Genomic DNA, 14,489 nt, shown 5'->3' with positions numbered 1-14,489 from the left:
TGCTAGTATTTTATCTTGCAGGCCATTTTCATAAAGTAGGAGAATTACATATACCAAGTCATTTGGTGATTTGGCTTGAAGGGAAACCAAAGTACCCCTATATTGGTAACAAAGTACAGTTTTGTTCATATCTCTTTGATGCCAAAAATATACTATATATTCTTATTTACTCTGTAGAGAAAAGGGTTGTGTAAAAATCACTAGGTATGAGCTACCAGAGCTAACTTAGGCTCTTTGCATGATAGTTGCTGTATAGATGAACTATTAATAATAATTATGATGATGGATGTTGAGGATTCAAAATGAGGGATTTTCTATCTGTAAGTATATTGCTTCCTAGAACCTTTCAGTGGCCCTTTTTATTTTAGAATGATTCTGGTAAAATCAATCCTATTTAAAATGCTTTAGTTATTAGAGTAACAGCAACAAAAAAAATGGCAATTATAAATAACTTCCATATTTAAGCACAGCCCCATTGCATGACCTTAAGAACAATATTGTATCGAGATTCTAGAGTGCTGATAGGTAAATATATATGAGTGAAAAACATGTAAATTTTATACAGTTTTAAAAACAGTTTTACCTTAAATGCAAAATGACATATATTAAGTACTTCTGCATAAGAATAACTGATATAAATTTTAAAATGTATTTATCTTTGATTTGGGATAATACAATTAAGTGAAATTTGTCTTGATAAAAATCTGTTTCTAGTATCTTTGAACATTAAAAACAAGAGTTTATTTGTAATATCTTTTTAAAAAAGAGGGAATGTAGTTTTTCTTGTCAAAAAATCATTATAATGTGAAAGTACTTGACTTCTATTGTTTAATGACTTAACTTGTAACATAAAACACCCATGAAATGAATTAAAATTGATATAAGTATATAAAAGAAAAAACTCAAGATAATTTATTGATAAGAGACAGGGATGGAATCATGTTAGCACTTATGAAAACCAGTGTTTTAACATAGTGAGAATCAATGTTCAGTGGCAAACAGGGTCATGCCAAAGGAAAATTGACAGCTCTCTGGGCCTTGCTGCCTCTTATTCCACATTTCAACTTCACTCTGGTTAAATTTCAGTTAACCAATCATTTGAAGACTGAAGCAAACAACAACAAAAATCTGTAACCCACAGTTTTCATGGGACATGGTTTTCTAAATGTTGTGTCTTTTCTTTTCTTTATATTGCTTGGTACCAGATCATTTTTAGGAATCTCCATATTCCGTAGGAGGAAAATTGCCAGTCTGAAAGCTCAGTGTCTTTAGCATTTTTTTTGTTTACCACATTTTTGCCCTCTAGGTGCCAACCTGGATTCACTGGAGCAAGATGTACTGAGAATGTGCCCATGAAAGTCCAAAACCAAGAAAGTATGTTAAAATAATCTGAAATTTGCTTTCTCCCCCAACTACAGCAACAATCACTACCACTTGGTGCTTTTACAGCTCAGTTGCAACTGATTCATTTTGTTCTAATTATGGCTTAACCTCTCAAGGCATAAACCCATTCAATATTGCCTTATTAACTGTCTCTCAAAGTGGGTCCCTAAGTCATCAATTTACAAGAATGGCCAGGCACGATGGCCCGTGATGCTGACAAACTATTGCAGGCAAGCCAACCGAGAAACATTTTCTTCCAACGTGTGTGACCAAAGCCATCAAATGGAAAACTGAGATGAATAAAACGTCAGATTTCATTTTAAGAAGTTCCCTTTGAAAGAAGGCAACCACTTAAAATGCTGGGATCTTTCCATCATACCAACTTAAGAACTGCATTCTGTCCAAATTTTTAACCATTTGGGGGAAGTGCCAGAGCCTGAAAGCCATAATCAGGGCAAAGATTCAGTTCCTGAGGGTGAACCCACCAAGTTTCAGTCAAATGACACTGAAGGAGCTTCTTTCTAGCATATATTCACCTCTTCTCTTTTTCTCTGTTTTTTCTACCATTGTTTTTTTGTTTCTTCTCTCAGGTGCCCAAATGAGTTTACTGGTGATCGCTGCCAAAACTACGTAATGGCCAGCTTCTACAGTACGTCCACTCCCTTTCTGTCTCTGCCTGAATAGGAGCATGCTCAGTTGGTGCTGCTTTCTTGTTGCTGCATCTCCCCTCAGATTCCACCTAGAGCTAGATGTGTCTTACCAGGTCTAATATTGACTGCCTCTGCCTGTCGCATGAGAACATTAACAAAAGCAATTGTATTACTTCCTCTGTTCGCGACTAGTTGGCTCTGAGATACTAATAGGTGTGTGAGGCTCCGGATGTTTCTGGAATTGATATTGAATGATGTGATACAAATTGATAGTCAATATCAAGCAGTGAAATGATAATAAAGGCATTTCAAAGTCTCACTTTTATTGATAAAATAAAAATCATTCTACTGAACAGTCCCATCTTCTTTATACAATGACCACATCCTGAAAAGGGTGTTGCTAAGCTGTAACCAATATACATTTGAAATGATGGTAAGTTAATTTTGATTCAGAATGTGTTATTTGTCACAAATAAACATAATAAAAGGAGTTCAGATGTTTTTCTTCATTAACCAAACAGTTTGCATTGAGGCATTTTTTTGAAAAAGCATCAAGTAGGAAAATTAAAAACAAGCATTTCACAGCAAATGAGATATCCTGGCTTCTGTTTACGTTGCTTAGGGAACAAGTAATTCAGGCACTAGTTTAAACAATTATTTACTTATATTAGCATTCCTTTATGTTAGTTTCAAAAGTAATTTAGAATAAAATAGTTACTGTTATTTGCTTAAATATTTATTATTTTGAGATATAATGACTCAACTATAGGATAAATATGTGTGTGTGTATATATATATGTAACTTAAGGCAAAACTGGGAAATTTGGATAGATGTTCGTGGCTTCATGAAGTTTTGAACATCATTCCTAAAAGACCCAATTCACTTGTACATAATTATATAAACCAAACCATGTATTTGTCCTATTGTGAACTGGGTTTATAACTTCTGATCCTGGAGCTTTCAAAACAGTGCATTTAAAATGCATATCACGTAGTTATCCATGTAGATGAAAGAATGGCAATTTTTTTTCTGTAAAGGTTCAGAGAGCAAATATTTTAGGATTTGTGATGGCACCATCACTGTCACAACAACTCAAACCTACTATTGTAGCATGAAAACAGCAGTAAACAATGCATAAAACTGATGTGTATGGGTGTGTTCCATTAAATCTTCATTTACAGAAGCAAACAGTGGGCTGGATTTGTCAACCACTGATTTAGATTGTCAACTGCTCATCCTGAAAAATATGTCACATAGCTTACTGCAGTTTAAATTCATCTAACATAAGAAACAGTGATATAAGCTGGTTATTTAGGGGTCCTAAAAGAATCCAATTTACCCTTGTTCTGATGCATGCAGAGAATAAGTTTCTGTAATTCCTGTTAACAGTCATAGAAGTTTCCAGAATAAATTCTATAATGTTTTATGGTAAGATTAGACCCGTAATGTGCAATCATTTATTTAGGGAGGTAGTATTTATGTATTTACATAGGCTACATATCAAAGACAACTTCCTAGGCCATTTTCTGTTGTGAAAAGTTTGTAAATTGGCATTGTAAAATTTCCAAACAGCCTTCACTTTATTGACAAACATTTAAATGATATGTATTTAGTAGGGAGAATTTTTCTATCCACAGCTAAAGCAAATAGCTTGATTTAATTTTTAAGTTTTTTTTTTAAAGATAAATAGGATAGAAAATAAAAATAAAAGGGAAAAATAGAATGTTATTTAATACCTTAAAGCATTTCTCTTAGAAATGTGTATTTGTATTTAAATAACATAGATTCGGCAAATCTATGTGGCTGGATAAATACAGTAAAATCATACTTTAGATTTTAATGACAATTCTCATCACTTAAGTTACATTTACATTTTTAATGTTAGAGTTTTACTGTGCCTTGAAGGCAATGTTCAGGCACTATATAAACAAAAGCATTAAAAAATGAAGCTATTTGACAGTATAATTATGTAGTTAGATCTGACAGTGGTAACCAGAGAAAATATTTTCGACTTCTCTTTTAGACCATTTGCTTTTTCAGAAGATATCATTTTAAAATAGCCACTATGTATTTGTGAAGTTCAGAGTGTGATTCTTTAAATAAATTCTTTAGTATGCTTTCAATGCCACTTTTGGATGACATCCAGGAAAGCAGCATTCATATTTAACCTGATTTAACAAAGATTGATTGCACATTTATGAACAATATATGTAATGGCTGTGCAGCAGAGATGCCTCATGTCTGGAAAAGCAAGAGCTTCCAATCAGAAATTGCTTTCCAATGTTGTCTTACCGAGTTAATGTTCTAACCTCTATGTCTTAAATTTTCAGTTTTTATCTCTGCAAACCCCTACATAGAAGGCAGAAAAATAAATTTGTGCTGCTCTAAGAACTTTATGTTCAAGTAGCAATGAAAGCCAGAATAAAGATATAGAATGTCACCATAGTGACTGTTTTAAAATTTAATTGTTTGTAGTCTTAAAGTCTGGAAAACATAAATTTTGAACACAAAATGGGAAAAGATAGTCCCTAGCTTCAAAGAGAAACATTCAAAACTTACCACACTGCATTTTCAGTTGAAAAATAACATTCTAAAGAATGGATAATTTTTTAAGTTTATTAACATGAAACTTACATTATTCAGATTTGATACAGTGATTCTTGTCAGAATGTCCGTGGGCCATTTACTGATTTATAAAAACTGACTTAAAATATGAAAGAGAGGGACAAATGTATATTTTATAAGGCAGCCATTTGCCTTGAAATACAACATTATATTTATAGTACTTTCTAGGAAAATATTGTCAAGGTTAGTCAGCTTCAAATTTGACCTAACCTGACACAGAATTCCTAGTTGAAAAAAATTGTGTTCATCAATATGTGGTGTGGGGGGTGTGTGTGTGTGTGTTCGTGTGTGTGTCCACACATATGCATGTGTATACAGGCACTCCATAATGTATAGATTTTAGGGTGGAAAAAAGGAAAAGCACTCACACTTTCAATAGTTAGGGACAGTACAGACCAAGTATGTCATGTAGAAACTAACATACAATAGGACCTAATTATAGACTAGCTCAAATTTAGAATATTTTAAAAGATTGTAATTTTAGAACTTTTAGGAACATTCTCACACTGAACAATTTAGCAGATATCCTTCAAAGTAGTTTTGAATCACAGGTTACTAGTGCATCCATCATTTGCATGGATTTCTAAATGCAACCTGTTGAAATTATTCTTGTTTATCGAACATGCATCTTGCTAACAGTAGAACAGAGGAACACTTCACCTGTGACAAAATTGCCATAAATTGCAGCCAAGTGTTAGTGAGATTTTACTGTGTGTGTGTTTATGAGTGTGCTTATGTGCACATGGAATTTGGAACTAAGGAGAAAGTCTCCTGTTAACATTTCAAAGGGCCCAGTGACACTACGGATTGGCATATGTGAAAAAAAACAAAAAGTATCTCCATTGTATAAAGGTAAGTCTAAAATTAAAAGACAGACACTAAATTGGTCCTGTTCAGAATTGGCATTGACAGAACTCCTTTCGAAATCTCATCGGTACAGAAAGTCAAGACTTTTTAAGATTTTAAGTCTTTGAGATGATTAGCCTAAACAGGCCCAAGATGTTAAAGAGAAAAATCCTAAATGTCTTCAAATGTTAACAGAAACCATAATTGCATGGGTATATATTTTTTGTTAAAGAAAGTTGTTCTATTGTTCTTTTCTTTAATGCGATTAAAAATTTAAATTAACCTACAGGTTAATCAGTTTTCCTCAAGCAATTATAAAATCCTAAGACAAAGGATTCGTGAGTCAATATTTAATAGTTTCTGAAGACTTTTGGATTTAGATTAATTTTTTATATTGCTCAGAGCACAGCCGGAAATCACATGTAGAAAAGGAAACTAGATTGTTTACAGTAAACTTTGTGTTTTTGAATTATTAATTTAATTTGAAAAATGTAGTGGCTAGGCAGAAGTTCAATAGGAAGCATGTGATTCTTAATGAGCCCAGGCCAACATTAGATTAAGTAGAACAGATAGAAAGTAATAACCTTTTCATAAAATGAAAAGTGCTTGTGTATTCTGCTTTTTTTGACTCACAGTGAAAGAAATGTAGCTACCAATAGTAAAAATAAATTAGAGCAGTATTTGCTCTGGGTCTAGTATGACTGATGCATGTTCCCTCTGCTTGTTTCCTTGTTAGGGCTTATGGCCAGAAGAGATTCCAGTTTTAAGTACCAATTTCCCATTGAATTATTTGAAATTGGAGCTGCCTGATATGAATGACTTCCCGCGAAATGAAATTATAGTTAGGCTGACAGACTTACCTATAAAACTGTAAATGCAGTAATATGTATGCATGGGCATGCTACTAATTTTATTGAAGACTTAACCAAGCTTTCTATGCAACTAATACAGATCATGAGCAGTGTTCACGTAGGCATGGAATCCTGACTCTCTGGAGAGAGTTCCTGTAGATATCGCTTGATTTTAACCCTTAAATTATTACTGACTGGTAGGAGAAAAAGGAAAGAGAGGGAAGGGGTTCTAGAAAGAAAAGCTGGGTCCCACCTTCATGGAAATGAGTAAGGAAATTTATTACTGACTTCCCTGGAAAATGAATGTTTTCATGTTGATGTTCCAAAGTTTGTATGAAGAAAGCAAATAGGAAAAAAATGACCAATTTTTGACCAACTGAGTGTTGTACGGAGGCAAGAGAAATTTATCTGGATTTGAATAAATTATTTTTGCTGTGAATATTGTGCAACCAAGTTAATCATAACTAAACCCCTAGCTTTTAATTTATGAAAAAGATAGCTTATTTGCTTGTGTACACTGGACCCAAGGCAGAGGAAACTATTATGTATAGTACTTCCCATGATCCTTGTTATGCAGTGTACTTTTTGATATATGTGTGTGTGTGTGTGTGTGTGTGTGTGTATATATATATATATATACTTTAAAAAGATCTGGGAAGCTTCATTTCCTTAAAGGGCAGCAAGTTTTTAAGTTTTCAAGTATCCCCAGAGCTTAAAAAGTTTTTCTGGCCATGAAAGTAGCCAAAAGTAAACGAGAATACAGCAAGTGGCCCAGGGTACATCTCTTGATGTGTCTGTTACACAAGCTGTTAAGCCCTTCTGCTGTTAGCCACATATTTCACATCTCCTTTACTCCTCAGGGACGCCCAGTGAGGCATGTGTTTGTATAAAAAATATTTTGTTAATGAAAAACTAACATGTCCAAAGTCACTAAACAGGTCCACGGCAGAAGCAGGACCCGAAACCAAGATGATTCCAATACACTCATCTTGTGATGAGTGTACCCAGTACACTCAGCTTTTTCCCTCTCTATATGAGGTACCCAAACACAAGTTTTTGTAAGAGAAACGCCCCCCCCCACAGCATTTTTTTCAAATTTAAGAGATACCTTGTCATATCATTGAATAGCCCTTGTATCTCTTGAGGCAGTGATCAAAGAAAGAAAATGTAGATCTCAGTTGATATGCTGTCTCTCCTTCCCACCTGCTTCTTGACCACACACACATGCGCATGCACACGCACACACACACACACACAGAGAGAGAGAGAGAGAGAGAGAGAGAGAGAGAGAGGAAGTCCTAGAGCCTTCCACATCATGAAATTTGATTATCAGTTTTTGTTTTGAGAATGAAAAAATGAAAAGTGTCATCCCCGGAGATTTTTTTTTTTTTTTGCAGGGGGGACTTGTTTTCTCCCACTTCCTCATTGGAGCCTCTGCAGGTTCTGCTGTTCTTGCAATCCTGGAGTCTCCAGAGTCCCAGCTGCCAGGGTTGCTGGCTGTTGGCTCATACCTGTGCGTCTACTTCCCTGGGCAGCCCTGCAGGTCCTCCGAGTGGCTGTGAGAATGGGAGTCCAGCATTCTGGAGAAGTGATTTCGCTGACTCTCTGTTATTTAAAGGAGTAATAAGTTAAGATGAAAATCCCTAGGAATTGGATTTTCCCACTTATTTTTTCTTTACAGTTTGAAAAAAGTGAGGCGTAGAATTGTCCTAACCACACAGAACTTATATGAGAAAAACTGGAAGGAGTCTCCAGTGTCCCAAGCCCCTGTTTGGGGTTTTGGGGCAGAAGCATTTGTTGCTTTCTGTGAATGAAACAGACAAGTGATGAGAAAAGTGGAAGATTAGAAGAAGTAAAAGAGATACAGCTAAGAAAATAAATATACAACCAATGAGCAAGAAGTATTCGAGGCCAACTACCCACAAACAAGGAAAAATCCAAGTCCAACCTGATAACATTTTCAGACCAAATTACCATCCTCCTACCTTCTGCTCCTGCCTCTGCCCATGGGTGTCTTTGGGTAAAAAATTAATAATTAATTAATTTTACTTATTTTAATTAAATAAAATTCACCTCCTTGGAACTTTGCTTCTGCCTTTTAAAAAAAGGAATGAAATAGTATCAAATGCCTTTTCCGATTATAAAAATAATCCTTCTATTCCCACACAAGGAAATAGTGTAAGGGATAGTTCAGCGACAGAACTTCTCCCTCAGTAAGATCTTTTAAGGGTTAATAAAGACACAATGTGCTGCTATTTTGCACACCTCATAAAAAGAGACGTTCCCTATGTGGACTCACAGAGGCGTACCTGAGCACTGCTTCTTAACCACGCACCATTTGTCTGGTTCAATGTGCACGCACAGAGAGCCATAATAGTCATGTGTAATGTGTTTTGGAGTGCAGTGTATTGCTCTTTTCTGAAACTTTTTCCCTTTCTTTCTTTTTTTTGTCAACTTTCTGCATTGGCAGAGCATCTTGGGATTGAATTTATGGGTATGGACCAATCATCATTCCTTTTAGCCTGCAGAATTTAGAGCCTATGAGCTGAAATCTTTTTCCCTTCCTACTCTTACCTTTCAGTTCCTAACTAATTTCCTTTTTGTTTAGAAGGGATCATACAGCTATAACAATGATTTCTCTGCGTTCAATCTATGATTAGTTTACTGAAATGTTACTGAGTGCAGCAGGTTTCAGATTCCCAAGCATCCTTCACTTAGAATTTAAAATTACCCCACCTGCTGCAAATTCACATATATCCCAGGCTGCTTAACCCACTGATTGGATCTGGCTCTGCTGTTATAGAAAAGTTGGGGTAAGTAGTAGTAGCACATAAAGGATACAGGGGAAATCCACTCAGAGTCCTGAGAACAAAAGACTTTTTAAATCCATCTGCTTAAAAAACACACAGCATCTTAGCCTGGTAGGATTTTTGGCATACAATGTAAAAATCATCTATTTAATATAGACAATGTAATGTATATAGAAAGCCCTTACATTACAACACAATATTAAATGCACAGACTTGAAATACTCAGATTTTCTGGAGATACTCAAGCACCACCCTAGTCAACTTCATTATCTTATAAGAAGGAAATAGAAAACAGAAAGAAAGCAGCCTTGTGCTATTTTAGGTGGAGATTCCAGTGGTAATGGAATTAAATTTGAGTCATGAAGATTATGCAGACAAGTAATCGAATAGAAAATTTCACACTGTAAAAGGAAAAGAAAAATATATGAGTAGACAAAATTTGGACACACTTTTTTGGAAGGCCTTCATCCTACATAGTTGGGATTGAAGACCAGTCTCTGGGGAGCAAGGAGCTGTGCTACCTTCCCAGAGACTCCACAGGGCCAGGCCAGTCTGTCTTTCTCAATGCTGCCTACAGTCCTGGACCATGGTTGGTTCAGTGACACAATGTCCTGATTCACAGAATATCTAGTCCCCATCCAGCTGGCTTCAGGGACATCATGCAGCAGGGGCATGCTACAGCCACTGCCTTCTTTTGGATGATAACATCACAGGCTGCACATAATGTAGTTTCCAGACTTTGTGGGAAATGAGGCAGTTGCAAGCTCTAGCAGCTACAGGGATTGCTCAATAGGTTGCCCATTTCTTCCAAAAAAAAAAAAAAAAATTCAGAATTAAACTATCAATTTGATGAGAAGCCCCCAGGTGCATGTGAATGGACCTTTGTGCATTGCAGAACATCTCCCAAGAGGGAGAAACACAAGGGGGAGCACCTCTATTACTAGGGAGCACGTTGTGTACTGAGGGGAGCTGTCTATTGGAGTTTCTTCCCTCGGGGGAAAAAAAATTGTCCCACTTCTGCAGGATTATTGGCCTATCCTGCAGGGAGGGAAAAAACTCTACCATTACCCCATATCCTTCTATCCTTAACAGCATATTTCTCATTTTATAGCTGGAGGGTCTGACTATAGAAGGTATTGTTTCTGTCCCCAACAGTAAAGTGAAGGATAGTTCAGATACATAACTTCCCCCTCAGTAAGATCCTCTGTGGGTTAGGAAAGACACAGGGTGCTGCTGTCTGCATGGTTCTCAAAGGTACAGTTTCCAGAGGCTCATAGTTCCAGGCTGGCTGGTGTACTAAACCAGAACATTGCATCCTTCAGGAAAATCAGACCTTAAAGATCAAGTACAACTCAGAAAGGTAAGGGCTCTGTTTCTTGGCCAGGCCAGATCAGACTTGAAAAATGTGCTTGATCTGGAAACATATTAGTCCAGCCAAACCATGAGGACTCTGGGGCATTTCTGCTCACTGAGAGACAGACCCACCGATTGGAATGACGGACTCTTGTTTTCAGCCCTGTCTGTCTCTAATTTGCTCTTCCCCAGTTGACCTGACACATAAGAAAAAAATTAATATGGGGAAAAACAGGTTAAAGAATCTATTGTTTATATTATTTTTTCACCAAGTATTTTTCCTTGATCACATTCATAGTGTGGGATCACCTGATTGAGCCAAACCGTGAAAAATTCAAATAGCAATGTGGATGAGAGTTGTAGTGCATCTGGTCAATGCTGATGTGAATACAGGATTTTAATCCCACGTCTGTATTCTATGGGCCTTGGCTTGAATCAGTTCGTTTTAGTACTGTTACATTACCCTTTAGCCTTTACTGAGCTACCTCTTTATTTCCATGAAATGATCATTTTACTGGAAAATGTGTGTCTGCCTACACAGCATAGAAAGAATGCACCCGTCATCATGCACCATATGTTTCCAAGCGCAGCTCAATCTATTCTTCTGTAATTAACAACCAAAAGACAACTTGTCCCAGGAATCCCTGAGAGTAAGCATGATGCCTTTTTCCCATTTAGCCCTCGTCCATGTCCCCGTTTTTGAAGTTTGCAGAAGCAGTTTCCCAGCTTCTTTCTAAAGATAGGATGTTAAGATATCAGTAGAAAAGAACGACCACAGGCTTGCCCATCTCCAAAGAAGAAAACAGTAGAGTAAGGAAAAGAGGACAGTCATACAGGGCGTTCATCTCTTGGCAATAATACCTACACTCCTACTTCTTCACCAACTCCTCACAGCCCAAGGAGCTGTGCTGTGCATCCTGGGTCCCAGGGAGAAGGACCAGTGGGGTGACAGCTCTGCTTCTTAGACATGTATCCTAAAACCTGATCAAGATACCAAGATCAGGAAGGGAGGCTACAGCAGCAGCATCAACCAGATACCCCATAGAAATTAATTCCCTGTCCTGTGACTATGGGAGAGGGAAGGCAGCAGACACACGCAATTAACATATAAGCACTCACATTCCTTGTCCTCATCTGACTTTTGCTGCACACACAAAAAAATCTGTGGCACCAATGCCATATTTCCCAGTACATTGTTTCACCGCAATGCACCAGCCGCTTCGCTTTCTAATTGTGGCTTCCACATGACTGCTAGCTTAGATTAGGAGTTATGCTGTATGGAATGACCCTTCCAACTTTGCATCTACCTTTTCTTCCCACCCAAGCATTTCCTCCCTCTGGTTTTCTTTTCTTTATTTATTTTTTCCTCCCTTAGTATCAGGCATGCTGTGCCAGGGACTTCAGATGGCTCCTTAACTTTTAACCTTGTTTTCCCTTCCTCGGTCTCTCTGTCATTCTGTCAGTCTGTCTGTCCTCTTGGTTTGTTTTTCCTTTCCACCTCCTTTTGACTTGTTTTTGTATAATCTATGCAGCATTCTAGTCCTTTACCCACTGACTTCTCTTCTCCTTCTCCTCCTGTTAATAATCAGTGCTATATTAATTTGATTTGACAATGGTCTTGACCTGTTCACTGGAATTTGATTATCATGGGCTCGGCTTGTAGGAAATGTTTCATTTCATGATAAGGTCCACTGTATCCTAGAAATTAAAATTCACTTTTTCATTTCAAGAAAACTTCTTGCAAGCTGCCCTCTCTCAAAAGAGAAAAAGGTGTAATTAAAGGTGTAGTTGTGCCACTGCAGATGTAATATGGAAATAGGCTTTGCGGGTCCCTTGTTGATGTCCAGATAAGTCAGCTCTGTTTATACAGTATTCCCCAGTTCCTGACCAACTTATCGATTATAATGGCAAGTGAACAGCTTACACTGCTGTCGAGTTCTCTTTCTGAGTGAACTTGTGAAGATCTTCCAATAGATGTAATTAGACTCACTGGAAGCTCAGGTCCTGAGGGATCAGGGTCCCTATTAAATCAGCAAATCTTGTTAAGAACCTGACCTACCTTAGTCTAATCAACTTATCCCCCAAAGAAACTAATTCAAAAATAGAAAAACTTCTATGAATTAGAGACTGATTGCATTTTGGGTACAGTAGTATCTTTAGTTCAAAGTTCTAAGCATCACACTTCCTTAGCATAACCTACATTAGCTCATTTGCCAAGTTGGCCAATGTATGAATGTGAACTCTGTTCCAAATCACACATCATTTGTACTGGTGACCTCTTTGGACAAATAAACTTGTTCCTAAGTCCAATTGGTGGAGTAATTACAATTGTCTTCCAAAGGACAAGTCTCCACTTGGGCCCATAACTGTCCTACCCATCACATGGGATTTTCTTTGATACAGTGCCCTGATACCTCATATTGTATTGCTTCTTGTGTTCACATTTTACTGTTAAATCACAGAGAGCCTGACTCAATTTAATAGGTAACTACAAGCCAAGTTCATGTTTGCAAATGTCTTTGAATTTAATATATTTAAGTTAGAAATAACTCTTTGTAAAGACCACTGGATATAAAGTGATGATACAAAATAGCTGGGAAATACAAAAAGGCCAGGAGCTGGGGGGTAAAGAAGGGAGGAAGGAGGAAGGGGGGACCCCAGTAATTGCCAATCCCAGCTCCTTTAATTGATGTTGATTCCTGTTGTCTTTGCAAGAGCTTTTTATATTTTATTTTGCAAGAGACTTCACAAAAAAAAAACTACAGTTTTAACCAAATAGTTATTTTATAATTAATGTTTATGATTTCCAATTTACTATCAACTATATATATATTTATAGCTTATCATTAGAAGTAATTTTTGAGTATAATATTTGTATTGTAAATGGCCCCAGCTGGCTTTGTTATTTATGTTCAAAGCATAGTGCAGAGCATGTTGTACATTAGCTATGTGTGTAAACATAAAGAATTGTCATGTATTTATTTTCTTGTGAACATGGACAATGTCATGCAGCATGCCCACTGTTTGGTTGTAGTCAGTCTTGGCAAGTGGAAGTGACCTGTGATGACATCTGCTCTCATCCCTTTCCAGAGGCGGAGGAGCTGTACCAGAAGAGAGTGCTGACCATAACTGGCATCTGCATCGCCCTCCTTGTGGTTGGCATCATGTGTGTGGTGGCCTACTGCAAAACCAAGTAAACCTTCCTCCTCCATGCCTTTCTCTCTCCCTCACGCAGAGACAGCTTAGATGGCCAGGGCTTTGCAGAAACTGAGCTCCACAGCCTAGTCTTGGGGATAAAAAAAAAAGGAGGGGCGGGGGGGATTATTTCCTCCGAATAATCCATTCAGAGGATGTCTCCTAAACACAGAATATTCTATTCATGTGAAAGTGCTGTAAAGATTTCTGCCCAATGACCACAGCCCCTGAGTGGATAAAGGGCTGGAGGGACAGGCTTGTATGGAAGTTATGTGTATGGGTGGGACAGAGTGAAGGCACCTCATTCTAAAAGGAGAAGGAAGGTAACAAAAGTCCATTTGAGGGCTTTAGTATAGTCAAGTTATCCCCAAAAGAAACTAATATGCACCTAGAAAAACTTCTATGGGTTAGAGACTGACTGCATTCAGGGTGCAGTAGTACCTTTAGTTCAAAGGACTACTGAGAACAAGTCCAATTTACACTAAAATTTACAAGATAAAGGAAATCTTTTGTGGTATCTGAAATGCAGTTTTCTGAGTTATAGTGATTATTTTTAAATTCTATCTAATTAGGTTGCCAGTATGAATGCTCTCACAGTATGAGATGTAAAAAAGGAATCTCAGGGGAGGAAAATCAAGCAAAACTTTCTTTGAAAACGTAAAAGAGAACACATGAGAATAGATTTGGGTTCCCTATGTTTGGCCTTGAAGTTTGGTCCATGTTAACAAATTCAATTGTATGTGACATGAATTCTCTTCACTTTTCTCTCCTACAT

General features: G+C 37.1%; 1 protein-coding gene across 13 annotated transcripts in view; it reads left to right on the top strand.

Annotated features, from left to right (window-relative positions):
• NRG1 (neuregulin 1) overlaps positions 1-14,489 on the top strand; it is a 1,213,919-nt gene that overhangs the window by 1,189,644 nt on the left and 9,786 nt on the right. For 6 of the 13 annotated variants that reach the window (XM_011977704.1, XM_011977710.1, XM_011977709.1 and 3 more), the window contains 3 exons: positions 1,974-2,032; positions 8,827-8,850; positions 13,610-13,712. In XM_011977704.1, coding sequence (XP_011833094.1) covers positions 1,974-2,032; positions 8,827-8,850; positions 13,610-13,712 — 186 coding nt within the window. Of the gene's footprint in view, positions 1-1,306; positions 1,375-1,973; positions 2,529-8,826; positions 8,851-13,609; positions 13,713-14,489 lie in introns of those variants that run through there. The other 7 variants (XM_011977712.1, XM_011977714.1, XM_011977705.1 and 4 more) reach the window with 3 other exon arrangements.

Source organism: Mandrillus leucophaeus, unplaced genomic scaffold (assembly GCF_000951045.1).
Source record: "Mandrillus leucophaeus isolate KB7577 unplaced genomic scaffold, Mleu.le_1.0 Scaffold183, whole genome shotgun sequence".
Classification (NCBI taxonomy): Eukaryota; Metazoa; Chordata; class Mammalia; order Primates; family Cercopithecidae; genus Mandrillus; species Mandrillus leucophaeus.
Note: the sequence above shows the minus strand (reverse complement) of the source record. Positions and strands in the feature narration are given on the sequence as shown.